Genomic DNA, 27,479 nt, shown 5'->3' with positions numbered 1-27,479 from the left:
AGGATTCTGATGCTATCATTGACAGCTGTCAGGGCGGTCTCTGTGCTGTGGTTGGATGGGAACCTGGATTGGGAGGTGTCCAACAGGTTGTTTCTCTCTAGGCATTGGTTGAGCTGGCGGTTGATGGCCTTCTTGAGGACTCTGGCGACGATGGGGAGCAGAGAGATGGGGAGGTAGTTTTTGAGTTTGCTGGGATTGGCGGAGATTTTCTTGAGGAGGGGCCTGACCTCTGTGTGTTTCCATTTGTAGACGAGGGGGGCCGTAGTGATAGGTGTTGAGAATTGAGGTGAGTTTGCAGCTGATGTCCTTGGTCCTGAGGTTTAAGAAGTAGTGGGGACAGGGGTCCATGGGTGCATCTAAGTGGATCGAGTTCATGATGGCTGGGTTGCTCTCTGTGGTGAGGTTGTCCCATGCGGTGAGCGGGTGATCGTGGGTGCCATCCACTGGTCTGATGAGGTTGTGAAGGTCGGTGGGTTGGGGTTTGAAGTTTCTATAGATGGTGGATATCTTGTTACGGAAGTAGTCTGCCAGGGTGTGGTTCCTGGGAAGGGGAGATCGTGTTTTTTTCGATGGCTGACGGGCAAGAGATACTTATCTGTAATCAAGACAATGAGGGTTATACAAAAGTGGCAGTGCACTAAGCCCTGTGTAGAGTAAATGGATCTGCTACTGATAATTTGTCTTTATAATAGATTTGGATAATTGTTTATTTTATGTCCTAACCAGAATAAAATGGAATACACTACTAGAATAAAAGCTTCCTCTTTTTGACAGAAAACAGTTGTGTCTTGGGAGAAAGTAAAACAGCTGTCAATGTTTGTGTATTCTTTTTATTTTACAGTATTTGACAACAGTTATACCTTATGAGAAGAAGAATGGGCCGCCATCTGTTGAAGATCTCCAAATATTAACAAAAAGTAAGAAGGGGAACATGGCAAAAGAACCATGCAAGTGGGAGTCATTCTGAATTGGATGTTTCGTAATACAATTTGTTAATGTAATAAAGTTGTAAAAAAATGCGTTTGATGTAGATACGAATATCGTCTTTTATTGGCGAGCAGTGTGGTCTGCTTTAAGATTGGTAATATATTGATGTTTGCCCTGTCATTCTTGCCTGAATATGCCTAAGTGGGAAAGGGTCCTTTTAGTTTAAGTTTCAAAAAAGTTCCGAAATGTATTCCCATCCAATTTAAAATGTGTGTATGAGACAGAAGTTGTGAAAGTGAGTCAGTGACCAAGAGCAAATTATTGGTCATTAAATTGGGCAAGAATGTGCGTGATCGGCTTGCTTCAGATTCTATATGGAGCATCTTGCCTTTTTTTAACGACATTTATGGAAAAATGCCTACAGCCCTGGTAAGCCCTATTTCTTACCAGTGTGTAATTAAATGTCCCAAAATAAGTTTCGGAAGCACAACTCGTTTTCTGAAATAGATATTGAGTTTTCTTTGAGGATCATTTTGATCCTCCCTCCTGAAGCATTAATTCTGTTTTCATTCACTGATGCACACTAATGTAAACAGCCTCTATTGTTCACCGCTTAGAACCAGCCTAAGTATGGCTTTCTCATGAAGATGCTGAATATTTTTGCTTCTTAATGGCCGTATTGCAGTGCTGGATTAAACCCTGTGGAGGCCCATAGGCAGTCGAAATTGAGGGGCCCTGATTTATTTTTACAAACTGACAGCTGCCAGAGATTCGCTTTTTAGGACAAAAACTGTTATGTGACTCTGATGTCTCTGGCTTATGTACTTTAATACAGTATTTTCTCTATTGAGTCTCTAATGTAAAGTTTTCGTTTCTTTGTGTTGATTCATTTTTTGCTATCTTTTGGAAACCATATTTAAGAAAGCTTGATTGTAATTTTCCTTCAAGATCAAATCAATATTATTTTGATCCGTTGTCGCGGGCCCCTAAAAGGAGTAGGGCCCACAGACCGGTGCCTACTTTGCTTATTCGATAATCCAGAACTGTCGCAATGGTCTCAATCGCACAACGGAACACTGATCAGATCAATTACAAATTTAGTATGGAACGTGCAGCAATCAACATGTGTCATAGTCCTGAGACTTATCGCGAGCTTTACGATAAATTTGAAATTGACGTGATAATGATCCCACTGTTTAATAAACTATAACAATTATGTAAGTAATCAGCTCACACAACAGCACACCCATTTGAATTAAATTGTGTTCCTTTCTGATGTAGCTCAAAGAAAGCTGAATGAATAATTCAGAAAACCAGTGCTGGCTCCTAAACTTTTGTATTGGGATTTTTGTTGATAGTTGGAGTTATCGAGAGTGGTGCACAGCTGTACAAGTTCATTCAGAGCGGACCAACATTAAGCATGTCATTGCTGTTAGCGTAGGCCTACTGACATCCATGTGAATTTGGCTGCACCTCCTTTAAAGCAGAAACAGTGGGTGTACGGTTGTTTGAAACGCTCCTCCCAAACGATATTTTCTCTCTGTAGCGGTCTCTCCCCTAAACCAAAAAAATAATGTTTTCCTCAAAGTAAACTTCAGATTGCTTAGAATTGTGTCTTGTGACCTTTAATGCCGTTAAATTCTGCTCAGTAAGTGGTCTGAATATTATTGTGCGTAGCCATGTGTTCTCCATATTTGCTTGCCTCTAGGTCTTGTCATAGCGAAGACCTTTCAATTTAACTAAAATTCTATGGATAATACACTTACTTCTAGGGGCTTTCAGAGATCCCTCCTTGCCCATTGGTCTGTTAGTGTGTCATACACTTTTTTTTCCACCCACTACAGCATAGGGCAGGGTGTCAGCACGCTTCATCCATTTGCTAATTTAACTGTGAGTGACCGCATTATGCCCACTCAAGCACACACGCAATAGCCTCCTTCACTGCCACGAAGGAACTATTATGTTGATGTATGCCTTCTGCGATCCACAAAATAATTGTTGCTTTTCGCCAGTGTGTTTTAATATATTGACGAGGGCATGGCAACTTCCCCAACCACGAAGTTTTGCAAAAATCATTCGAAAACAAAACAAGCATTGACAGAGCCAAATGGATGGCAATCCATGTCAAACCTTTCCGCGTGGCTCGTGCTTCTTTTGATTTAGGTGCCACCTCATCTGCAAAGTGTCGGTTGTCCTCTTAAAAGTCTCAACAGCCCAAAAATGCTAAGAGAAAAGAAAGGGCCCTTATGTTTCCTATGTGTGGGATTGTTTCCTTCCTCCTATGGGTGACACTGGCTGTTTAGAATGTGACCTACTTTGAGAACCATGTCTGTGGAGAGGAGGCCACAAGTGTCGAACGGTGGTCCATTTGCGACTGTAATTGTATTAGGGATTCTGGAAGGTCGTAGAGTACCTACTACAATGGTTAGTGAAATGAGTCCTATGGATTTAGCGCTTTACAAAATGCCTGAATAAGTAGCAATGATCAATAAGTTTCTTTTCCCTTTCCAGTCCTTCACGCTATGAAAGAGGACAGCGAGAAAGTGCCAACTTTGTTAACAGACTACATTTTGAAGGGTGAGTTTGTATGTTAACATTAATGTTGCATTTTACGTCATTAATGTTTTAACAAGCTCTAGCATTTAGTATGTGTATGTGAAGATCTCTCATGGTTCATCTCATACATATTTCATTCTGTTTAGTGCAGTGGCACAATGGATGAAGTGAAGTAAAGATGTTCTTTCCCCACAAAAATCAGTATTCCTCATATTTAAAAAATGCTGTATAAATATTTGCTTTGTGTGTTGTTTAGTGAATTGTAATAATTGTTCACAAAAAGTATATCTATTTTTTGCATGGTGCTACACTATATGAAATATTATCAAAGGCATATAAATCACATTTGCTGTTGAAGTAGTTTACCCACAATTCTTTTTTTGAGATTTCCTGCCTTTGCTAAATTTATACTTGCAAAAGTGTTCATCCCCGCTGTTTGGTTGAACTGTAGTCCTAAATGCTGATTTCTGCTTTCTTTCCTGGTTTTCCGTGGATTATTGCTTCGTTGAGGTCTGTCATAGTATATTGAGGATCTAGAAACCTAATTTTGCCGAAAAGAAGCACACAAAATGTGTTGCTTTATATCAATCCAAGGCGTACATGTCTAGATACACAATTTTCCCGCAAACATGCATATTAAGAGCAAAGCATCTTGTTTTGCTTATCATAATGCTCTTTCTCTAAGCTATCTTTTGAGATGTAAGTCACTCTTGCTGTTAGCTTGAAACAAAATGACGTTAGTTTAGACTTGAAAGACTAGGTTTCCCTCCTTGCAGCAAGGCAAAATGGTTCAGCTGGGAACGTGGTCTGGCTCAGCTGTACTTCGTACGACTTGAGGCCTAAATAAATACCTGAATATAGTCCTTGAGGCATCTTTTTAACCACCCCTTTTTTATAGGGATCTCAACCATCGATATTGTACTCGACTTCCATTTGTTTGAATATTACGAAAAGGCCAAATGTATGTTTAGAAGGATATATTCTGTACGACTCCCATGCCAGCGACCCTAGACTGTCCTGGAGGAATACCTTATATTTACTGCATTTATTTATGAAGCATGAAGTTAGCCTGAAAGGGCACCGCCAGCCAGCCTGTAGAGTTCAGAAACCGAAGCCATCTTCCTTTTGGCATGCTTTGGTTTATGCTCTCGCTACTTTCACCCATATATTTAATTTTGACCATGAAAACAATGTCTCCTTTCTGTCACGCTGGGTAAATGTCTCCAAAGAGGAATTCTTTTGCATTCCTCTGACTCTGTTGGCCCTCTTCGATGAGTGAGGTCTACATAGAATAATGATCGACATAGGAAGTGGCAGAACTTCGGTTGTTTTTATTTCTGTTTTGTTCATTGCAGTTTGCTCATCATAAAAGTGTGTTATTTCATTTTTAAAACATGCCTTATATTTTGTTATATATGTCTGTAGTAGACACTGCTTCTTTAATACAGCTCTCGGCACATGAAATACATGCCGACATCAAACAATGTCCGGTTTTCCCCATAGCTAACACTGTCACATGGAGGACAAGCTGCCTGCCTTTCCGCAAACGTTGAGAGGACAGGGAAGCAGACACCAATGCAGTTCGTGTGCGCAACACAAGTAGCTCTCCTACTTATGGCGCACATATGGGGCTTGAGTGTCCTCATAATATGGTTCCTTGATGAGTTTGAGCTCGGGAAACCTTCTCTAAAGCAGAAGTCTTGTTTGAGCTGCTGCAAATCTGAATGTATGACATTGTTCTGTGTTATGTCTATCAATAGTTCTTTTTGCATTTGTCACCCCGAGTGGGACGGGTATGCTCAGACGTGAGTCCCGTGCTCTCCATGCCACTGGAATCAAGCTATCCTGGCTGAAGAGGGGTGAAACCCCGAAACTGGTCCTAGGATGCTTGTTTCCAGTCCAGGGAGGACATGGCCTGGCAGTTCGGGCTGGACTGTTCCCATTGGGCACAGGGTCAAGACTGATTTGCATATGGCTGGGTCCAATCTGGAATGGCATGGTGAGCAAAAAAATGATGGATTTAGGCCCAGATCTCTGTACTGGGGTGAATGTATGACGTTGTTCTGCATTCTGTCCATCAATAGTTCTTTTTGCAAATCTTCAGGGCAGCATTGAGCATAAAGCAAATTAAATGCCTTCTGACAGTTGGCAGAAAGACAGGTATAAAATGTATCAGCCGCCTCCTGTCGCCCTGTTCAACATCTTCCAAGATCAGTCACTGCATATAGAGTCCTATGCCAATGCCTTTCATGTTTGTTACATTTTCTAAAAACTTTGAAGCAACAACAGCTCTTCAGAAGGTTCTTGAGGAGGGGAGATGATGGACGAGCCAAAGTTGCCTGCAGTAGAACAACTCTAAATCAGAGTTTATTATATTTTGGGCAGACAAAGGTTCATCCTGTGAGGTTTATCTCACCCAGAACTTTCTGGGCAGTACATCTCTTCTGAAGAAAAGGTGGAAAATCTGGTTGTGACGTTTGAGGTCAAAATAGACCTTGACCATCAGATCGCCGCTGTAGGAATAAGTTGCTTTTCCGGATGACATTTCCTACCGTCCTCAACAGGGCTAATGTGGTTGGAACTGCTTTTAACACCAGGATTATTGTAACACACACAGTTCTGGTGTGCCTGTTGCCCAGATTGGTTTTTGCAAAGGGGGAGAGAATACAGGAGTCTGCCTGATCTTGGGCCTTTGGAAACGGGGTCCCATGGCAGCAGGCAGGAGATCGTTGCTAGTTAGCGAGGATTCGGTTCAAGCTAGCATGCGAGGTCCAAAGGTATTCACAATCTGGCTCCATCATACTTCATAAACTATCCGTGCTCCACTAGAGACTTTAGATGTGTACACCCTATCGATAAGTGTAGGATTAAGTAGGTCTGAAGAGGTGGGCAAATCGCTGTTTCTACCACGGTTCTACCTCTTGATACTCACTCCCTTTACAGCTGTGTGAGATTCATTTGCAGAACTCCTTCAGACGGTCACAGTCAAGTGCATTTGTTCTCTGAAAGATCTGCACCAAGAGACCGAATTTACGAAACCCTGTGCAACAGCAAATGAGTAAAACGGACCATAAAGTTTAATTTCACCTAAAGATTTTTTAACATGCAACAGATTTCTTCGGAAAGGGATGGGCACGTGAAAGAAAAAAGAAAAAAAAAGTATCTTGGAATATAATGGGGGGGAGGCGGGGGGGAGGGTAGGAGTGAATAGCGAAAAACACTCTTAGCTGCCAATCGTGACATCTTACAGCCAGTATGACTTTATAGCAAGCATCAAGCATCACTTTACTTTCCGAGGCTTTTAGTTTTGCTTTTGCCACTAGGCATGTGCTTAACTATCTCGATATGCAAGCTGCTGTTCCCTGGTTCACACTAAACAGGGGTCACTCGGCCTTTACAAAAGACCACACTCACTTTTAGACAATTGCTAATGCAATAAAGAGGGTTTGGGGCGATAAACATTAATTTTTGAGGAATTTTTGAGGAATGGAGTAGAAGCGGGGAACAAGAAAACACCATAATCACAAGAATGATATTTATCACAAAATACCTGGTTTCTTTAGGGATCTCCCACCTCTTTTATCCAATACGATTTCATCTTCCTAATCCATTGTTCATAAGGAATAAAACACCCCTATATGTACTTGAAAAGGAGTAAGCAATTTTCACATGGTAAAATCATGTGAGAACTCGTCAGAATTCCAAAATAAATAGAACAGCACCAGCACATGATTGTATTCTGTCTATCACCCTTTATTTGTGCTCCTTTTTATGACCCTCAAAACCTGCCATTTGCTGCAATGCATTTCAGTGAGGACCATGACCCAACATCCTGTAATGGCTGCCACAACAAGTTGTAGCCAGCCAGTCCCTTTGGGACCACCCTACATGCCCCTGGGGGTCAGTGTGTGCATGCCCAGCCTCCTTATGTTTTTTCATTCATTTTCAAAACACTGGGGATATGTTCCTCAGTCCTTTAACAGTCACCTGAACATATTGATTCATGTTGTGACAAGTCGGTCATCATTGACAAGCCCCCCCTCCTTAAAGTAGCCAATCGGAGCATATCTAGCCAACAGTCTGGATATACCTATTAATTTAGACCCTTCTTGGCCACGCAGAGCACATTTTTAAACGCAAATTTCTTAAATGGTTCAATAGATTTACAGCACATCACAGAAAGCAACTGTTAGACCTACGTCCTAGGGGTAGCTTGGCTCAGGTCAACAGGCTCACATCTCCGCTTGGCTTTTCATGCCTGCATCCTACTCAGCTCGCAATCTTGCGTAGCACCACTCAAAAAGGACACTACACTGATTACGTGTAAGGTTTACTGAAATGCTTTATATCATTTCTCTCTTATTACAACCCAGTTTTCAATTTGACATTATATTCTAAACCATTCCATTTCATTTGCATTTGAACGTTTATCTATATTCTAAGGCAAAACCCAGACCTTACTGTACAAGATAAACTTTTCTTCCAATATTTCTTCCTTTTCTTTTTAGGCTCTTAACACCCAGATACATTTACAAACAGCATTTCCAGGAATGAATCAACCACTTTTAACATGAACTATCATTAATAACTTGGCATCTCACTACCACTTTTTCATGGCCTATGCACAGCACCTGGACTCTCTAGTATGTCTAACTGCCACTTAATTAGACATCATTTGTTAATGCATTCTATTGTAGCTTTAGTTACAACCCTGGCAACTAGAGATTCATAAGTAGCTCTTATATTTCATTTCAACAAAGCACTACTTAGGCTTTAATCCCAACGAAATCTGTGCTGGTCTCCTAGGGATCTCGGCTTCCCAGGGATTAAGAATAATGGGTAGAATTAGGACATATCCTGAACTCAGCTGTGGGCCTCACAGAACGCTCTCTCCCCTCTCCTCCAGTCTCAGCTTACGGTACAGTCTCGTAGTCCTCTGCTCCAAGTGTCCCTCCGGAACTGGAGCTGCTGTCCCCTCAGGCTGTGAGAGACGGGTCTGTTCTTTAGCGTGGAATCCTTCCTCCTAAGGGCGGCGAGTAACCGGGAACTTCCACAGATTACCCCTCACACGGTTGGAACAGTGCCTCCCTCCGCTTCGGATTCCTGACAGTTAGGTTGTGACCCTGGATATTTCCTGTACTCCCCCTCGAACACCACTGCAGTGCGCAGTCCTCCTCACTCGCATCGGTGAAGGGCGGCGCTACGGCCCCTCCTCACGTGATCGGAGGACGGGAGCCTCCAGGCCGAACCCGCCCCCTTCCCCTTCCCCTTCCTGCTTACTTCCTGAAGCGACTCTCGTCAGAGTTTTCAGCGGCGTCGCTGACTCCCGGCCCCTCACCTCTGCAGTCCACGGGGCACCGCAAGTCCACTCAGAGGACCTCCGGCCACTCGACCTTCACGGGGTGGCGATGGGGTCCGTTTCAGGTATAGACTCAACTATGGTATTTTACGGGGGAGCAGGGGGGGGGCTGGCGCTGCACTTTACGCTACCGGGTAGGCTCCGGGACAGTGGGGCACTATGGCTCAGTCCTCTTGCTACAGGCTGCGTTCCACTCCTCGCTTGTCAGAGTGGCTACCCCCAGGCCAGGGCCGGAATCCCAGTCAATTACAGGGCTGTAAAGCGACAGCCTACAGTAATGGCCCTCTCCGCGAATCAAGAGGTCAGGGGATCACTCTCCTCAGAGGCCTCCCTGGAACGAGTGTTTCAAGTCACTGGCGGCACACAGGGACCGGTCAAGAGGTTGGGGGTGATGTCGCTGGCAAGGGTAACTGCGCAGACCCTGAGACCTGTCACTTCCTGCCCAGTGCAACCACCTCCCCACTCAGATGCCTTACTCCTGGCTAACCGGCCACTCAGCTCTCTTCTAAAATGGCTGCCCACCTGCCACCTCTATTTATCACCTTGGGCCTGACCTGCCAGAAGGGCCCAGAAAGTTCTGGAAACCCCCATGGCAGTCATGGTCCAGGTGCTGAGGTGACAGTTGGTGCCACCATTTTAGAATCTCACCTCCCCTCCCTAGTTTTCCTCAGAGGAGCACCTTGCGCCTTTCCCTCATGTGATGAGGAAGAGGCGCCCAGAACCTCTACGTCAGTACCCCAAAAAGCTGGGTAGGCAGAAAAAATGAGAAGGGGAAAAGGGACAAAAATAATCAAATGAGGAGGGAACTGCCAAAGGGCTGACAGGTCTAACACGCGTCCCCCCCAGCTGAAAGTGGGGAGAGCTACCCAACCCCTTGGGAGTCCTCTTCACTAAGGCGGAAATACCTGGAGAGACCGTCAGCATTGGCGTGGTCCACTCCTGGGCGATGTTCCACCCTGAAGTCCATCCCCTGTAGGGAAATGGACCACCTCAACAGTTTGGGATTCTCGCCCCTCATTTGCATCAGCCACCTGAGGGGCCGGTGGTCGGTCTGAACCAGGAAGTGCGAGCCAAACAGGTATGGCCGCAGCTTCTTCAGAGCCCACACCACCGCAAAAGCCTCCCTCTCAATTGCACTCCACCTCTGTTCCCGGGGGAGTAGTCTCCTAGATAGGAAAACCACCGGTTGGTCTAGACCCTCATCATTGAGTTGCGACAGCACTGCCCCAATACCGTGCTCCGACGCATCTGTCTGGACGATGAATTCCTTAGCGAAGTCAGGGGCCCTGAGAACAGGTGCCGCACACATGGCCTTTTTCAAGGTGTCAAAAGCTTGTTGACATCCCTCGGTCCAGATCACCCGTCGAGGGTGCTTTTTGGAGGTGAGCTCAGTCAAGGGGGCTACGATGGTACCGTATCCCTTGACAAAGCGTCGGTAGTAACCAGTGAGGCCCAAGAAGGCCCGAACCTCTGTCTGTGTCTTGGGGGGTTCCCAGGCCATGATGGTTTCGATCTTGGCCTGGAGGGGTTGCACCTTGCCCCGACCCACCAAGTGACCGAGGTACACTACCGACCCCTGCCCGATCTGGCACTTACTGGCCTTGATCGTCAGACCTGCCTGCTGCAAAGCCTGAAGAACGGCCTGAAGGTGACTCAGATGGTCCTCCCAGCTGCGGCTGAAGACAGCGATGTCATCCAGGTACGCAACTGAAAAGGCTTCCATTCCAGTGAGGACCTGGTTCACCAATCGCTGGAACGTAGCAGGGGCGTTCTTGAGCCCGAAGGGCATCACACAGAACTGGTAGTGACCCTCGGGTGTGGAGAAGGCTGACCTTTCCTTGGCTCCATCCGTCAGGGAAATCTGCCAGTACCCAGATGTGAGGTCAAAGGTACTGAGATATTGAGCAGCTCCCAACCGGTCAATGAGCTCATCCGCCCTCAGGATGGGATGAGCATCTGTCTTCGTCACTGAATTCAGTCCCCTGTAATCCACACAGAACCGGAGTTCTGGGGTAGTGCCCGGTGGGGCAGCTTTGGGTACCAGTACCACCGGACTGGACCAGGGACTTCCTGAAGGCTCAATTACTCCTAGCTCTAGCATCTTGGTAACTTCCTCATGGATGCTAGCCTTCACCTTATCCGACAGTCGGTAGGACTTGGACTTCACAGGTGGGCTGTCCCCTGTGTCCACATCATGGGTACACAGATGAGTCCTTCCCGGAATAAGGGAGAACAAGGAAGCAAACTGCTCCAGTACCTGGCGACAGTCCTTCCGTTGTTCAGGAGTTAGTGACGGTGAAAGGATCACTCCCTCCACCGATCCATCCTTCTCTCGGGACGCAAACAGATCAGGAAGAGGTTCACTTTCCTCTTCCTCTGACCCATCAGTCACCATCATTAACGTGACCTCGGGTCTCTCTTGGTGAGGCTTGAGGCGGTTGACATGGAGCACCCGATGGGGCTGCCTGGGGGTCTTAAGATCTACCACGTAGGTAACCTTGCCCTTTTTCTCAACCACCTCAAAGGGACCTGACCAGCGATCCTGGAGGGCGCTAAGCTCTCCAGGTTCCATCACCCACACCTTCTGGCCAGGCTCCAGCTCCACCGGGTGAGCGTTTCGGTCATACCATTCCTTCATGACCGTTTGGCTGGCTTCTAGGTTTTCAGAAGCTTGCTTCCACAACCTAGCCATTTGGCTACGAAAGGCCAGCATGTAGCTCACCACATCCGGGGGAAGTTTTCTGGGAGTCTTTTCCCATCCTTCCTTCACCAGGCTGAGGGGTCCACGCACAGGGTGCCCGTACAACAATTCGAAGGGGCTAAAGCCCACTCCCTTCTGTGGTACCTCCCTGTACGAAAACAGCAAACAAGGCAGGAGGATGTCCCATTTCCTCCGCAGGCTCTCGGGCAGACTCCGGATCATGCCCTTTAAGGTTTTGTTAAACCTTTCCACCAGACCATTAGTCTGGGGGTGATAAGGAGTGGAGAACCGGTAGGTAACTCCACACTCTTTCCACATAGCCCGCATGTATGCCGACATGAAGTTGGTACCTCTGTCCGACACCACTTCCTTGGGGAATCCCATCCGGGTAAAAATTCCCATAAGGGCCCGTGCCACCGCAGGTGCAGTAATGGTCCTCAGAGGGATAGCCTCTGGGTACCGTGTGGCATGATCCACCAGAACCAGGATAAACCTGTGACCGGCCGATGTTGGTGGATCCAATGGCCCGACAATGTCGATGCCCACCCTTTCAAAGGGGGTACCAACGACAGGCAGTGGTTCCAGGGGAGCTTTCAGCTTCACCCCTGTTTTCCCACTAGCTTGGCAGGTTACACACGTCCTACAAAAAGTATCGGACGTAATCCTCATTTGAGGCCAGTAAAAATGAGGAACAAGTCGAGCAAAGGTCTTGTCTTGTCCCAAGTGTCCTGCCAAGGGTATTTCGTGAGCCAGTCCTAATAGGAAGGCTCGGTAACGCTGGGGAACTACCAAGGCCCGGGATGAACCATGCACCGGAGCCTTGGGTTCGCTATACAGGAGTCCATCTTCCCAGTATATGTGGAAGTTCCCCGAATCGTTACCCGCTGCCTGGGCTTCGGCCTGCCGCCGTAAACCCTCAAGGGTAGGGCACTCCTTCTGGGCCCGACAAAACTCTTCCCTAGTAGGTCCTCCCTCCACCTGCCAGTCTGCAGGGGTAGGCAAGCCCTCCAGGGACGTTACATCCCCCTCCGTAGACTCCGGGACCACCTTAGTTGCCCCATCCACCTTTGGAGGGTCAGATGCCGGGGCAGGCTTTCCCCGTCCCCGTCTACCCTTTCCGGCAGCTGGTTGGGCCTTTGTCCCAGGCTCCAACCTCTGTGAATCCCCTCTTCGGGTGGTCACGGACCGAGTGTGGGCACACGTCCACTCAGGGGTCCCCAACATTTCCATGTGGGCCCTGAACTCAACCTCCTTCCACGCCGAGTGTTCAAGGTCGTTTCCCAACAGGCAGTCGACCGGCATGGCAGGGCTGATCGCAACTCGTAGAGGACCCACCACCCCTCCCCACTCAAAGGGAACCTGGGCCACCGGATAGTGACCCTCTCGGTTGTCAGCCATCACAACCGGGTGGACTACATTGGGGACCACCTGCTCTGGGGACACCAGCTGACTCCTTACCATAGTCATGCTGGCTCCTGTGTCCCTCAGAGCCTCCACCCTCTGGGCATTGATGGTGACCCATTGCCTATACTTAGTAGTATTCGAGGGCATCTGGGTCTTAGGAACCATCTCACAATCCCCTAAGGACACTAAGGTTAGCCCTGCCCACTCACCTCCCTTATCTAGGGGCAACTCCTCCCCGAGCACTACACTCGCCACCCCAGGGGTCTTTCCTCCAATGGGAGGGTGTGGTCTCTTGGAACACTTGGCATCCCCCTTATAGTGCCCAACCTCACCACACTCGTAACATCGGACAACCCTAGGCTGCTGACCACGGTCAGGATAAGGGGGTTTGTGGGGAACAACCTTAGAAGGGAATCCTACTCCCTTCCCTGGTGAACTCTTTTGGGGACCTTTAGAGAACTCCCTCTTTTTGTCTCCCCCCTCTGTCTTCTGGGGGCGCCCTGTCCAGTCCTTTGGAAATTCCCTCCAGTCCCTTTTGAGGATACCCGGGTACTCGCCCAGATATCCGCCTCCTCCGCAAGCTTCCTGGGATTGGTAAGCTTGCTGTCTACCAGGTGCTGACGCAGCTCTGGAAAACTTTTCTCTAGGAGGTGCTCCTTTAAAATTAAATTGTACAGTCCCTCATAGTCCTTGACATCACTGCCCTGCACCCAGCCCTCTAAGGCCTTCCTGGCATAGTCCAAGAAGTCCACCCAATTCTGAGTGGACAACTTCTGACTACCCCTAAACCTCTGCCTGAATTTTTCAGGGGTCAGTCCAAATTTCCTTACTAGGGCTACCTTCATAACAGGGTACCGGGTCTGGTCTGGCTGTTCTAGCGCTAACAAGGCATCCCTCCCCACCGGAGGCATATACCTATACATGCCACCCCCCCACTGGGCTTCGGGGACCCCATGGGCTCTTAGAGAGACCTCATAGGCAGCCAGCCATTTTACAATGTCATCCCCTATACCATAGCTAGCGACCACATCTTTGGGCAGGTAGGGCCTGGACTCTCTCGGGACTTCCCTCGGTATGCTGCCACCATTGGGACTGCTGGGGGTTCCAAGTTGGAGGGCTTTGAGCTCTAACTCCTTTAAGTGAAGCTCGTGGAGGAACCTCCTCTCCTCCCTCTCCTTTTCCAACCGGGCCAGATCCATTCTAAGCTGTCTCTCTTCCCTTCGGTCTGCTAGGTCAGCAGAGGACAAGCTCCCCCCTGAGGCGCTACTTCCCACCCTTGATGGGGCCCTGGACCCAACGTCCATATTACCGCTCCCAGGGAGAAGAAGGACTTCCGGTTCTTCTGGGAGGTCTAGTCCTGGTTCCTCCTCCCGTTTCCCGCTAGGGTGGGCCATAACCCAGGCTCTTAAACTTGCTTGGAGCTCTTTTTTCTTTGCCCCTTGTTTAAAGAATACCTCCCTTTCCTGGCAGAACTCCTTCAATTGGGCCGCTGTATACTCCTCCAGTCTACCCAATTCGAATTCCATTCTATCAGATGGGACCCCAACACAAGTAAAAAGAACTTTACTCCAGAAAGGGAATATACACAGGATAATTTCAAAAATCCTCCAATTAGAAAACAGTCTGGAGAAAACTCCAGTCAAAACAATACAGTGTAGGTGGTGATGCGCGCAAAACTGCTACCAAGCGGATGCAAGCACTGAATAACGATCCCACCGCTGAGCACCAATTTGTTAGACCTACGTCCTAGGGGTAGCTTGGCTCAGGTCAACAGGCTCACATCTCCGCTTGGCTTTTCATGCCTGCATCCTACTCAGCTCGCAATCTTGCGTAGCACCACTCAAAAAGGACACTACACTGATTACGTGTAAGGTTTACTGAAATGCTTTATATCATTTCTCTCTTATTACAACCCAGTTTTCAATTTGACATTATATTCTAAACCATTCCATTTCATTTGCATTTGAACGTTTATCTATATTCTAAGGCAAAACCCAGACCTTACTGTACAAGATAAACTTTTCTTCCAATATTTCTTCCTTTTCTTTTTAGGCTCTTAACACCCAGATACATTTACAAACAGCATTTCCAGGAATGAATCAACCACTTTTAACATGAACTATCATTAATAACTTGGCATCTCACTACCACTTTTTCATGGCCTATGCACAGCACCTGGACTCTCTAGTATGTCTAACTGCCACTTAATTAGACATCATTTGTTAATGCATTCTATTGTAGCTTTAGTTACAACCCTGGCAACTAGAGATTCATAAGTAGCTCTTATATTTCATTTCAACAAAGCACTACTTAGGCTTTAATCCCAACGAAATCTGTGCTGGTCTCCTAGGGATCTCGGCTTCCCAGGGATTAAGAATAATGGGTAGAATTAGGACATATCCTGAACTCAGCTGTGGGCCTCACAGAACGCTCTCTCCCCCTCCCCTCTCCTCCAGTCTCAGCTTACGGTACAGTCTCGTAGTCCTCTGCTCCAAGTGTCCCTCCGGAACTGGAGCTGCTGTCCCCTCAGGCTGTGAGAGACGGGTCTGTTCTTTAGCGTGGAATCCTTCCTCCTAAGGGCGGCGAGTAACCGGGAACTTCCACAGATTACCCCTCACACGGTTGGAACAGTGCCTCCCTCCGCTTCGGATTCCTGACAGTTAGGTTGTGACCCTGGATATTTCCTGTACTCCCCCTCGAACACCACTGCAGTGCGCAGTCCTCCTCACTCGCATTGGTGAAGGGCGGCGCTACGGCCCCTCCTCACGTGATCGGAGGACGGGAGCCTCCAGGCCGAACCCGCCCCCTTCCCCTTCCCCTTCCTGCTTACTTCCTGAAGCGACTCTCGTCAGAGTTTTCAGCGGCGTCGCTGACTCCCGGCCCCTCACCTCTGCAGTCCACGGGGCACCGCAAGTCCACTCAGAGGACCTCCGGCCACTCGACCTTCACGGGGTGGCGATGGGGTCCGTTTCAGGTATAGACTCAACGATGGTATTTTACGGGGGAGCAGGGGGGGGGCTGGCGCTGCACTTTACGCTACCGGGTAGGCTCCGGGACAGTGGGGCACTATGGCTCAGTCCTCTTGCTACAGGCTGCGTTCCACTCCTCGCTTGTCAGAGTGGCTACCCCCAGGCCAGGGCCGGAATCCCAGTCAATTACAGGGCTGTAAAGCGACAGCCTACAGTAATGGCCCTCTCCGCGAATCAAGAGGTCAGGGGATCACTCTCCTCAGAGGCCTCCCTGGAACGAGTGTTTCAAGTCACTGGCGGCACACAGGGACCGGTCAAGAGGTTGGGGGTGATGTCGCTGGCAAGGGTAACTGCGCAGACCCTGAGACCTGTCACTTCCTGCCCAGTGCAACCACCTCCCCACTCAGATGCCTTACTCCTGGCTAACCGGCCACTCAGCTCTCTTCTAAAATGGCTGCCCACCTGCCACCTCTATTTATCACCTTGGGCCTGACCTGCCAGAAGGGCCCAGAAAGTTCTGGAAACCCCCATGGCAGTCATGGTCCAGGTGCTGAGGTGACAGTTGGTGCCACCATTTTAGAATCTCACCTCCCCTCCCTAGTTTTCCTCAGAGGAGCACCTTGCGCCTTTCCCTCATGTGATGAGGAAGAGGCGCCCAGAACCTCTACGTCAGTACCCCAAAAAGCTGGGTAGGCAGAAAAAATGAGAAGGGGAAAAGGGACAAAAATAATCAAATGAGGAGGGAACTGCCAAAGGGCTGACAGGTCTAACAGCAACCTTCCAGAATAAAGTTCTGACTTTTTGTCAAATTTTGTGCAATTTCGTTGAGTTTTTTTTTTCCACATGTAACAGAAAATTCCATTGGGATTTACCATGGGAAGTCAATTTTTTGAACCCCCTTCCTATTGGTACCAACTTGACGGATCATACCGAAACCTTCTAGGCAGGAGCTGAAATGGATGTTTTGTACAGATTTGATAAATTTCTCCAAAGTTATTAACAAAGCAAAAAAATATATTTCTGTTGAAACTCTAACTTAACTATAATTGTACAGTGGGAATCGCCTCTGGGTACTGTGTAGCAGATCTGGGAGCGGGGCTGGGCAAGAATCTGCAAAGGGGCGAGGATACGCCTGAAAGACCATCAGTGTATGTCATTTAATTTGTGGTTATTCATTTTTTAATATAATTTTAACAATTAAAAACCAATGCTACTGTTAGTATTTCTAATAAACAATAATTTGAATTGATGTAAATCAGTTTAGGGTTATGGTTACTGTTAGGAAAAGTCATTTACAATATCAATTAATAAAACAAAAAGTAAAGGGGACTAAGTTAAGGTCATTTCAGTGTTATGGATAGGTATTCAAAGTACAGTAGACAAAGCAAAGGTATGATGATGATGTCAAGATGCTTGAAGCAAGTACACGCAGCCAACGTGCTGCATAGGTAAGGCACTGAAGGGAGTTGCATATGCAGTACTAAAAACAACAAAGGCTGTCTGAATGTGTTTAGAACCAATTCAAAATGCACAAAACCACACAGTACCTATAAAAAACGTCAGACTGTGACAAAGTTAGCCTAGGTACGTTTTACAAAATGTAGTTGCCAGGTAATTCACATCAAGGGAGCTTGCAGACTAGAACGTGAAGTGTCTGGGATGACCATGCACCCATCCATCGATTCGCGCCTATTTAGGGCTGGTGTAGATTTTCGTAGTACCTAGTAGATGGCAGTGTTCCTGTGCGTAGGGAATGGAAAAATGCATGCAGAATTGCACAGTACTTATAAACCTCCTGTGTGTTTTTCACAGAATGTTTCACTGTGGTGAATCTACCTCTGGATGTTAGGCCAGACTGTTGTATCCTTTTAAGGTATGCTAAATGAAAGCCCTGGTAAAATACTTTATTGTGCACCCAAGGTTAATTTAAGAGCTCAAAAAGAATCGCTTGGTGGTATAATCTCCCACATCCTGGTTAACAGAGGTCCATCTAAGGGTGTAAAATAATCTCCACTGATCCAGATTGTGACACAGAAAAATTATTTAGTATGGTGAAATATTTTCAAATTAACATTCATAAAGTTGCATCTGTGTGTCTATATACCAGACGTTTCCATGACTATTACTGCCCTGTAAACACGAGAATTAAAATAAAATCTAGGGTGAAGTGTGTTTTTAGCGTAGGGAAGAGACAGCGATACTGTAAGAAAGTAATGGGTGTAGAGAAAGCAAAAATGAATGATGCTGAAGATAAAAAAAAATGATGTTCGAGTGTACCAATTAACTCGACGTACACTTAGGAATTTGTGACTTGTGTAGATTTCCATGAGTTCCACCTGGGATGGTTGTCAGCCTCCAAAAAGTCACAAACGTACTCCCATCATTGGTGTAAACTCAAATAGAATTACATTTCTGCCGTTTCACAAGATTTGGTGAAGCCATTCCATAGAGACGAAGTATTATCAGCTAGTCACCAAAGTTAATTTTCCCTCGAGTCCCTTTTACTGCCATCAAAATTCAATGTTTTTCTGCAGATCAATATGATAAAACTTTCGGGCATCTTCCTCTTTGTTGTAGGAGGGATCAGCAGTCATTTCAAAACGCCACCACGTGTGCATCGAAGGGTTACCTCCTGTAGGTACTGAATAGCCTTTTTAGCATTGCTTGTAACATAGGCATGTTTGCTCACAAAACTTACACCTGTGTGGCTCAAGCCAGTCTCTCTTACGTGTGGTAGATATACATTTTATGGTGATTGTTATTTTCGTAGTGCCAACTACAAACTAATGCCACGATTCTAAACCAGGTATAAAGGGTTGAGTGAGTAAATACCAGCAACCCTGTCCACATTATTTTTGTTTTTGGACAGGTATTTGGTTGATAAACAGCAGCAACATTTTGCTTTCTCGTGCATTAAAAAAAGCTGGTGGAGGCGCTTGGACAGGGCTTGAAGCGGGTTGGGTCTTGCTGGTGCGGATCACGGGCAATTCTAAAAAGCAGGTGCTGAGAGGGGTCCCTATCGGGCTCTCCCTTTTTGCTCTCACCCTCAGGATGAAAAAAATACACCTGAGATCTGAAACAGTACCAGCCTTCACTGCCTTTGATGTAACTTCAAAGAGACTCGTTTTAGTTCTTGCACAGTCTCATCATTTCAGAACTGAAGCATTTTCAATACGCAATACTACGAAGCCATGGTTGTTGCCTATTCATGTTGTGCAACTAACACCCATTGACAAAACCAATAGTACTGGCTTGTTGCAAGTGTAATTATACTTGCTGTATTATATACCTGAATGTAATAACATAAGCAGCAAAATACCCGTCGGGCGGCACACTAAGCTAAGCATAGATTTTCAGCCCAGGGTTCTTTTAAGCCACGCCCTTAAGTACATCGGCCACACCCCTTTGAGCGACCCCCAACCCTTGTTTTTTCTTCCCATTCAAAGCCCTCTGCTTTGGGGCTACTGGAAACTTTGGGGCTACTGGAAAACCCACCACCATTACCACTGCACAGTGAAGGCTGGTGACATTAGAAAGTGGTGGGGTGTTAAAGTTTGATATGACTTATGTAGTGAGTGACGCTGGCAAGTATAATGGACAAATGTGGGATCTGGGCTCGATCCTCCTCCAGAGAAAAAAATTGAAACAAAGATCAGCAGATCTTCAATCAGCTCTTTCTTCTTCAGTACCCTCTTTTCACTCTTCCCTGAATGCACTTCCTTGCATCTCCCTCACTTCACAACTTCCAAACATACACTGCACTCACTCGCATTTAACAATTTATTTACTTTTGCTTTTGCCCTGTAAATATTTTGACATCTGTGCACCCCCTTTACACACATTTTCACAAAATTGCAATTACAACTGGGATACATGACCATTGTTCTGTGTGCTCTGGAAAGAAGCCAGCAACACTGCCAGGCACTTTGATTCGGCTTCACCGTCAGCGCTCTCAATCAAAGCCCCTCATGAACACCTGCACAGCTCAAAGTATGCACAGAAAAAAAATGCATAAAGAACCACAAAATTATTTAATAGCTAACGCTTGCGGAAGGCAAGATTAAGTAAAACTGAAATAAGAGAGGATCTAAATCACTGACATACATTGCCTTAACGTTTTTAACACACATTGTTTGTAAATCAATCCATTTTTTGCCATTAATGTTGTTAAGGGCATGAAGATAGGATCAGTTTTAATGTCCTACAGCAGCTTACTGTCTACTGTAAGCACATATCTCTTGCTTTGCGCTTGACTCGGATATTTGGATCAACTTCACAAGGAAACAAGAACCCTGGCCTGCTCGTCTTTTGGATCCACTTCATGGGGGAACAAATGCAGCAGCTCCACTTCTAACGGGCCATTGATATGCAGCCAGGGCTTGGGGGTGTCAGAGTGGGGGAGGTTAGGGTGGTGAGGGGTCTCTGAACAATATACATAACAGAAGATTAGCATTCTAACACTTACCATTACAGAGGACAATACACCAAAACACATGCTTGCTTCCACTCCTAAGTGTGACAAATGGGAAAGGGTGGGAACTATGCCTGTGAATGATGGACAGCTGCTCTAATGCAGCGATGGAAACTCCAGCGCCCGAAACCATGATGCTGAAACAGTCACTGACCTATAGTGGATACTGCCATTGACTAAAATGCCATTGATTCATTATGAAGGGCTTCAAAACAGTAAGCCCTGCGTCATGCCTCACAGTTAAGAAAGTTGATTTACTGCTTGGCTTCCGTTTCCTGCTTCAGAGTGAGGCAGGCAGCTTGGGACAGACAGCCCACACTTAAATACATCGATTTGATTAGGATTCCATCTCTAAATAAATCGATCTATTTAATATTTGTACAGGAATGTGAAGGAAATAATTTTGGGGGAGGGGGGCGCAGCTCCAGAGCTGTAATGGAGAATCCGCCACTGCATTCCCATTAATACCAGGGATGGTCGAATAATGGAGTGGATAGAAAATGTCCTGATAACCACATTACGAGACATTTGTTCTGCCACATAGTTACTGCCACCTTCGTATTCGGGGCCTTCATAACCACCCTCTGTGGTGAAACATTTAACTCGAGCACAACTGTTCATGGTAGAAAGGAACGGCATCCATTTTGTTCCCCTGTGGTGATCACCATCCTTGCATAATGAGTGAAACGATATCTGAAAGAAAAATTTGATAATGAATTGCTTTTTTTCACTTCCATGCACTGTTAATTGTTCAAATGTATAATGTGTTTGGTTTGGGAATGTCTGCTCTCATCGAGAGGCCCTACTGTATAAATGTTTATGAATATCGCATATTTTGTCTTTTTGTCTCCCTCTGGATTCCCTTTTTGTTATTTCCAAGTGCATCTGACTTCTTTCTTTGCCTTTGTGCTGTGCCAGCCTTGGTGTGAACGCTGGATTACATGAGGTTTGTGTCTTCATGTGAGACAGGAATGAGAGCCATACTAAGGTCATGTTTTTAACAGCTGTTTACATATAGACACCAATTCCCTCTCACGGCCCCACCTTAGACAAGTGTATTGATAGCCAGTAGCGTTTTCTTAAAGTGACAATGCTGTTGAGATCTGTGAAGTCGTTAGTCCTCTTTCGCTCCCTACATTGTTTCTACATTTCTCTTTTTTTTCATACAAAATACATTTGAAAGTACTCTCTGAAACCCCTTCAAGGAAATCTCAAAGCGCCCGATTCACAAAGTTGTTTGCACGTGCGTTTGCAGATTACTGCGCAAACAGCCTTTTTCATGAATGCGAAATCATTTTATTGTCACCTAAGGAGCTTTCACATATGTTAAAATATTTAGTCCTGCTTAATACTACTCTGGTATGGTTTAATTTTGCACGGTAGTAAATCTTCACGGCCCATTTACAATCTGCAATTTTTTGTTTGTCAAGGGTAGGAGTAAATCCACTTCTGAGGTGAGTATGGGAAAGGAACATCCCGAAAATTGGTGGCTTCTCCACGCAGAAATATAATAATGCCTTGAAGGGAAAAAATTAAAGTGCACTTACGCAAACTCAAAGCCACATTTGCATGCATTGCACAGCTGTGTAAATATGCTTGCAGAAAGGGTTTTGCATTGACGTACGTGCGAATTTACAGACGTTTTCCAGGAATACTACTGTAGATCTGCGACAGTTGCAGCTCTTGGAAGCTTTTAGAAAACATAGACATTAGAAAAAGTTACACCAAACATAGATGCAAATCTAGAAGTTTGGTTTTTTGAATTAACAGGTTGGTATTGAAAAAGAAAACACAATGACATTTTCTGTGGTCTTTATGCTATGTGGATCACTTGAATGAAATGATAGTACTCTTTTAACGTTGAAATTACCCTTTGGGGCATTTCCTTTCCACTCCCAACTACTGGGGTCGTTTTTCCCCATGGCCCTACCAGAAACTGACCCTCCAACTTTACAAATGTATGATTTCAGGATGCATAGTGAGATCATCCTGCACCCTTTGATACTGTGCACCTTTCAAACCTCCATTTATTTCTGAAATACCATTAGGGACTGGTGCCAAGGCCTAGGTTTGGGAACACCGTTCCTTTGTGCTACCTAAAATGCTGATAAGTGCACAAAAATCAAATGTAGTGTTCAGTTTTGTTTTGTGGTTGATCCTTAATGGGTGTGTCTTTCCTAAGGCATTAGGATGCTTGTTTACGGTCCAGGGAGGACCTGGCTTGGCAGTTCGGGCTGGACTGTTCCCATGAGGCACAGGGTCAAGACTGATTTGCATATGGCCAGATCTAAACTGGGATGGCATGGTGAGCAAAAGAATGATGGATTCAATCCAGATCTCTTGAATGGGGGTGAATGTTATGATTTGTTCTGCATTCCATCCATCAATTGTGTGTCTTTTTTCTTTCCTAAGGCATTGCCATCTTTTAGTTTCTGGTTATTTTGATGGTACAAAGAAATCACCAAGATGAGTCATCGCTTCTTTCGGGGATGTTCATGTACTTGATCCTCAAAAGTTAGAATTTTCTGTGGGAAGGTTTATTTGGTATCAGACACGGAAGCATGGTGCATAAGACCAACCTTTTGTGTATCACATGACTTGAAGGAGTGTTCTGATTGGATAGTGAAGTGAACCAGTCTCCAGCTTGGTCTTTCTCTGCAGTTACTTATCTTAGAAAGGGTAATTTGCTTGTTTGGTATTTTCCTTAATATCTGGGTGTTATGGCATCAGTGAACTCACTAGTTCCTAGATTGTTGGCTTGTTTCCTTCACATTCCACAGAGTCATTCACGAAGCCTAATACCACTAACTTACCCATCATCCATGAAGCAACCAATGCCAGTCCTTAACTCTTTAAAGTTAGTGTGGCTCAGTTCCGCTTGCTCCCAGAGCTTTCTTCCCTTTTTCATTAATAAAGGGCAGTGAAAGAAACCCAGTGGCAAGAGTTGTAACCAGTACTGTGGCGCTGTCTCTTAGCCAAGCTGATTAAACAGTATTGGTTGCTGTTCTTGTAATGGACAATTCCGAAATATTTCTCGTTTATAGTAAATCCCATGGAGGAAATAGAGAACGTGAAAAGGGTGTTAGAGTATTTTGATCTGTCAGAGCCCTATGCTGGCTTCAAGGACGGCATTTTATAACTCTGAAAAAAATTACAACCCATTTTTCATTGGAATTATCAGGTCAGAGTTTATTTCTACCCTAGCTGTTGCTTAAATATTGCAATTTACAGTTTTGACATCACTGGCATAGACCACTTGTGTGATGGTAGATTAAACTGATATGAGCAAAATCCTTACAGGTTTGGAGCTTGATTTCTTGAAAATTGGAGGTGTCAGACTGCCAATGCTACTCTTTGCCGATGACAGTCATTTTATCACAGACAAAACAACGAATGCATCAATTACTCCTGGTTGCTGACTATTATTGTACTAATAAAATATTGCTAAAACTAAATTTATGGCCATGAAAACTAGAAATAAATTAAGAGCGACTTTCTGAATAAATGACTACCTGGGCATACTATTTGATGAAAACCTGTCCTGGCTAGTTCAGGTTACCCAGAGTCAAACCACGATGAGCCAATGCATGGCTGCCATTTTACACTCCACTAAGAAGATTGAAGGAAAGTTCCTGAACCAGTCATTAGCATTTACAAACCCAAAGCCTTGCCAACGGCTTCTTAGGGGGCGGAACTATGGTGGTGTAAGCCCTGCTGGAGGCTGTAAGTGACGTGGAACAAATTTTTACGCCAGTTAATATATGGAACACCAATGGCCGAGCTGGGATTCGCGGGGACAGAATCCTTAATTTCCATCAACCCTATCTGATATTGGATTAGACTGTGGACCAACAAGAAGGCAACAAGCTACAAAGTGGCCCTTCTGGATACCATCTCTGTTAAAGGCTCAACTAACCTGTCGTGGTTGTACCCTATTTCTTCCCCCATTAAAAAATATAGGCTTCCATGATTCCAACTCTAGCGCATTGTCTCAGAACATTAAAGAGAATACACTTGAAATACACCAGAGGTCAATGGACACTAAAGGGAGGCAGCTTAGTAAAGGTGTACATTGATCTCAAACCGTCATTCATGTACCAACCATATCTAGGCACCCTGGTTCAGTCGCGAGGCAAACTGGACTCGAAATTACGACTGGGTATCTTACCAGCAATGGTACTCATGGCTCTACCAAAGCAGGCCAATGCACTTGTAAGCTGGGTGGTCAAGAGACTGTCCTACCTTTCATGCTTTAATGTGCTTGCACGTTGGAGATAAGAAGGCAGCTGTTTCTAATTCAGTACACCATGAGTTGCAGAGAGGTTTTGTCTCTCTGCCTTCGAACTGATATAGATCTCCTGCTTTGGAGGGTTGTCCTTTACATTAGCTGGGCATGAAAAATTTCTTGAGCAATCCCGCCGTGTTACCACTTAAGTATACAAAGAATCTGACTGCACCAATGACTTTAATTGTAATCCTCATGGTTCGCTGTCTAGCATGCACTTTCAAATATCTGCACTGCTTATTGTTTTCAAGTATGGAAACTGTCTAATCTGAAATGCATCCCTAATTTTCAAGCATCTAAAGACTTTGCCAGTGTGATAAACACTAATTGAAATTCACGCATCACACTTCTTTTAACTTGCAGTTTGGCACTTTTGCCTAGATCTATATTTTTTTAGAAACTTTCTAGTTTTAGTGTCTCGTGCTATTTGTATGGCCTTAGGGTAGAAACAGTCAATTATAGATTTAATTTGATTTGATGGTAGTCTACACGGTAGACGTCTCACCCTGAATAAAACACAAATACCTACTTCCATTTTTTTGTATGTGCAGCCCCCTCCAGGCAGATACATTTTGAGAGTTTTTGTGGTGGTTGTTTCTTGCTCTCAAGAAGGATCAAAGCCCTAGATCATGTTATTGTTGTCCTCTGCACTACAGTTCACTCTTTGACATGTGATTAGGAAATGACTGTTGGAAATTGGGTTACTGGTTTAGGGTGGTGAAGCCCTACTCAATCCGCAACCAAAATCTCTGTCAGTGTGAAGTCACAAGTAACCCCAAATTAACCTGTGCTTAACTCTTCGGTAGCTTAGCACCAATTTAGAAAAATAGAGTAAGATGTAATAAATTATTTTACACCAAAACGAAAATCCAATCGGTACAACTGGAGATATGCAATTATCAAAGTTTTACGTAAAAATACTGCCTATGAGCACAAAGTGGCACTGTGTTTATCCGGTTGCGCCAGAGTGGGACAAAGTCACAAGTTCAGGCCGACTACGATGGAGTGGAGGCCGGATACAGGGACCAAGTTAGGCTTGCTGAACAAAAGTGCCATATATCCTGGTTTACTGAATGTTGCGAGAATCTGCGTCAAGAATGCGTCTGACAGCGGTTGTTCCGACGAGCTGTGGGGCTGCGATGCAGAGTCTTACGTAATTGTTGAGGATGCCGTTGACATGGGGCTTGCAATTGAAATTCCTGCACCAAAGATGAATTGCATACCAGTGGTTTCAAAGAACTGTGGAGCTGTTATGCAGAGTCCCGCGTCGTTATCGAGGATGCCACTGGGGAGGGGCTTGCAATGTGGAGGCCTTGTGTCGCACAGTAGCGGTTTGTGGAGTCTTCAAGCTGCGATGTGAGGTTCAGCATCAGTGATGCGGCGCACTGTGGCAGTTCTAAAGTGGCTGTGAGGAGATGCATCCTGCTGCGTCCGTTCTTTTTCACCCTACCACAGCTGGGCTGCCAGAGCACCTTCATGCCCACTTCTGAGGGTCCAGGACTGAGCTGACACCACTTTGGGGGGGGGGGGGGGGTTAACTCACAGCAGACCGTCAAGGTGCTGGATTCAAAGTAGTTGGAGCCTTTTCTGACCCTGAGGCTACTAGCCCTCACTCTGTTGGACCTGGGTTCAGCGTGCAGGTCAAGTCCTTTCACTAAGGTAGCGGGGCAACAGAGTAGCAGTCCTTGCAGAGCAGCTTTGCAGTCTCTCTCGGTTTTCCACAGAGCCAGAGGTGTACTGAAGAGTTTGGTCTGAGGGTCCAATATTTATACCTGATGCCAACATTGAACAAAGGGACATTTCTAGAGTATTTGCTTTGAAGTTCTTGACGTTTCCTACCTCCCCTAACCCCAAGCTAGCTGCATGAACAATGCAGTGGGGACAAGCCCTTTGTGTGAAGGCAGGGCACAGCCTATTTAGTTGCAAGAGGGGCTGTGCCCTGTTTTGCCCCCCTCCCCCATCCTGCCAGTTGATGGTTTATCTAGGCACAGCTAATCCCTCTATTGTGTGGTTGTCTGGGAGCAATAAACAAAGTCCAGCTGCCAATCATGTGCCCCAGAAACAGGCTGCAGGCGCCAAATGGTTGGGACAAGAAAACACCAACTTCCTAAAAGTGGTATTTTCAGAATTTTGACTTAAAATACATCTTTACCTTTAAAAAATGTTTAAATTATAGTTCACTTAAGTAAATGTAATAGGGGAACCTAATGTTATCCTATGGGAGAGGTAGGCCTTGCAGTAGTGAAAAACGAATTTAGGGGTTTTTCACTACCAGAACATCTAAATGTTAAAAGTACATGTCCAGCTTTTTCAATACACTGCATCCACCCATTTGGGCTGGTTAGGGCGTACCATAAAGGTGATTGATAGGCATTAAAAAGGATGGTTTCGACCTGGAAAAAGGTAAATTTTGCTAGGTCGAAATGGCAGTTTGAAACTGCATACACAAGCTGCAATGACAGGCCAGAGACATGTTTACAAGGCAACTTAAGTGGGTGGCAAAAATAGGTGCTACAGGCCCACTAGTAGCATTTAATCTGCAGGCCTGGCTGATGAGGGGTGTTACCCCGAAACCGGTCCCAGGATGCTTGTTTCTGGTCCAGAGAAGATTTGCCCTGGAAGTTCGGACTGGTCAGTTCCCATGGGGAACAGGGTCAATGCTGATTTGCATATGGCTGGTTGTAAACCGGAATAGTGTGGCGTGCAAAAAAACTATTGATTTAACCCAGATCTGTGACTGGGGGTGAATGTTTGATTAATTTAGCATTCCATCCATCATCTGTTCTTTTTGCTAGAGTACACGTGGC

At 45.7% G+C, this 27,479-nt stretch overlaps 1 protein-coding gene across 2 annotated transcripts in view; it reads left to right on the top strand.

Moving 5' to 3' along the window:
- Positions 1 to 27,479, top strand: part of FEZ2 (fasciculation and elongation protein zeta 2) — a 400,578-nt gene that overhangs the window by 357,976 nt on the left and 15,123 nt on the right. For both annotated transcript variants that reach the window (XM_085612191.1, XM_085612192.1), the window contains 2 exons: positions 842 to 917; positions 3,439 to 3,504. In XM_085612191.1, the coding sequence (XP_085468317.1) occupies positions 842 to 917; positions 3,439 to 3,504 (142 nt within the window). The remainder of the gene's footprint in view (positions 1 to 841; positions 918 to 3,438; positions 3,505 to 27,479) is intronic.

The sequence above is a fragment of the Triturus cristatus genome, chromosome 6 (assembly GCF_964204655.1).
Source record: "Triturus cristatus chromosome 6, aTriCri1.1, whole genome shotgun sequence".
Taxonomy (NCBI): Eukaryota; Metazoa; Chordata; class Amphibia; order Caudata; family Salamandridae; genus Triturus; species Triturus cristatus.
The sequence above is the reverse complement of the archived record's forward strand: the minus strand, read 5'-3'. Positions and strand labels throughout refer to the sequence as shown.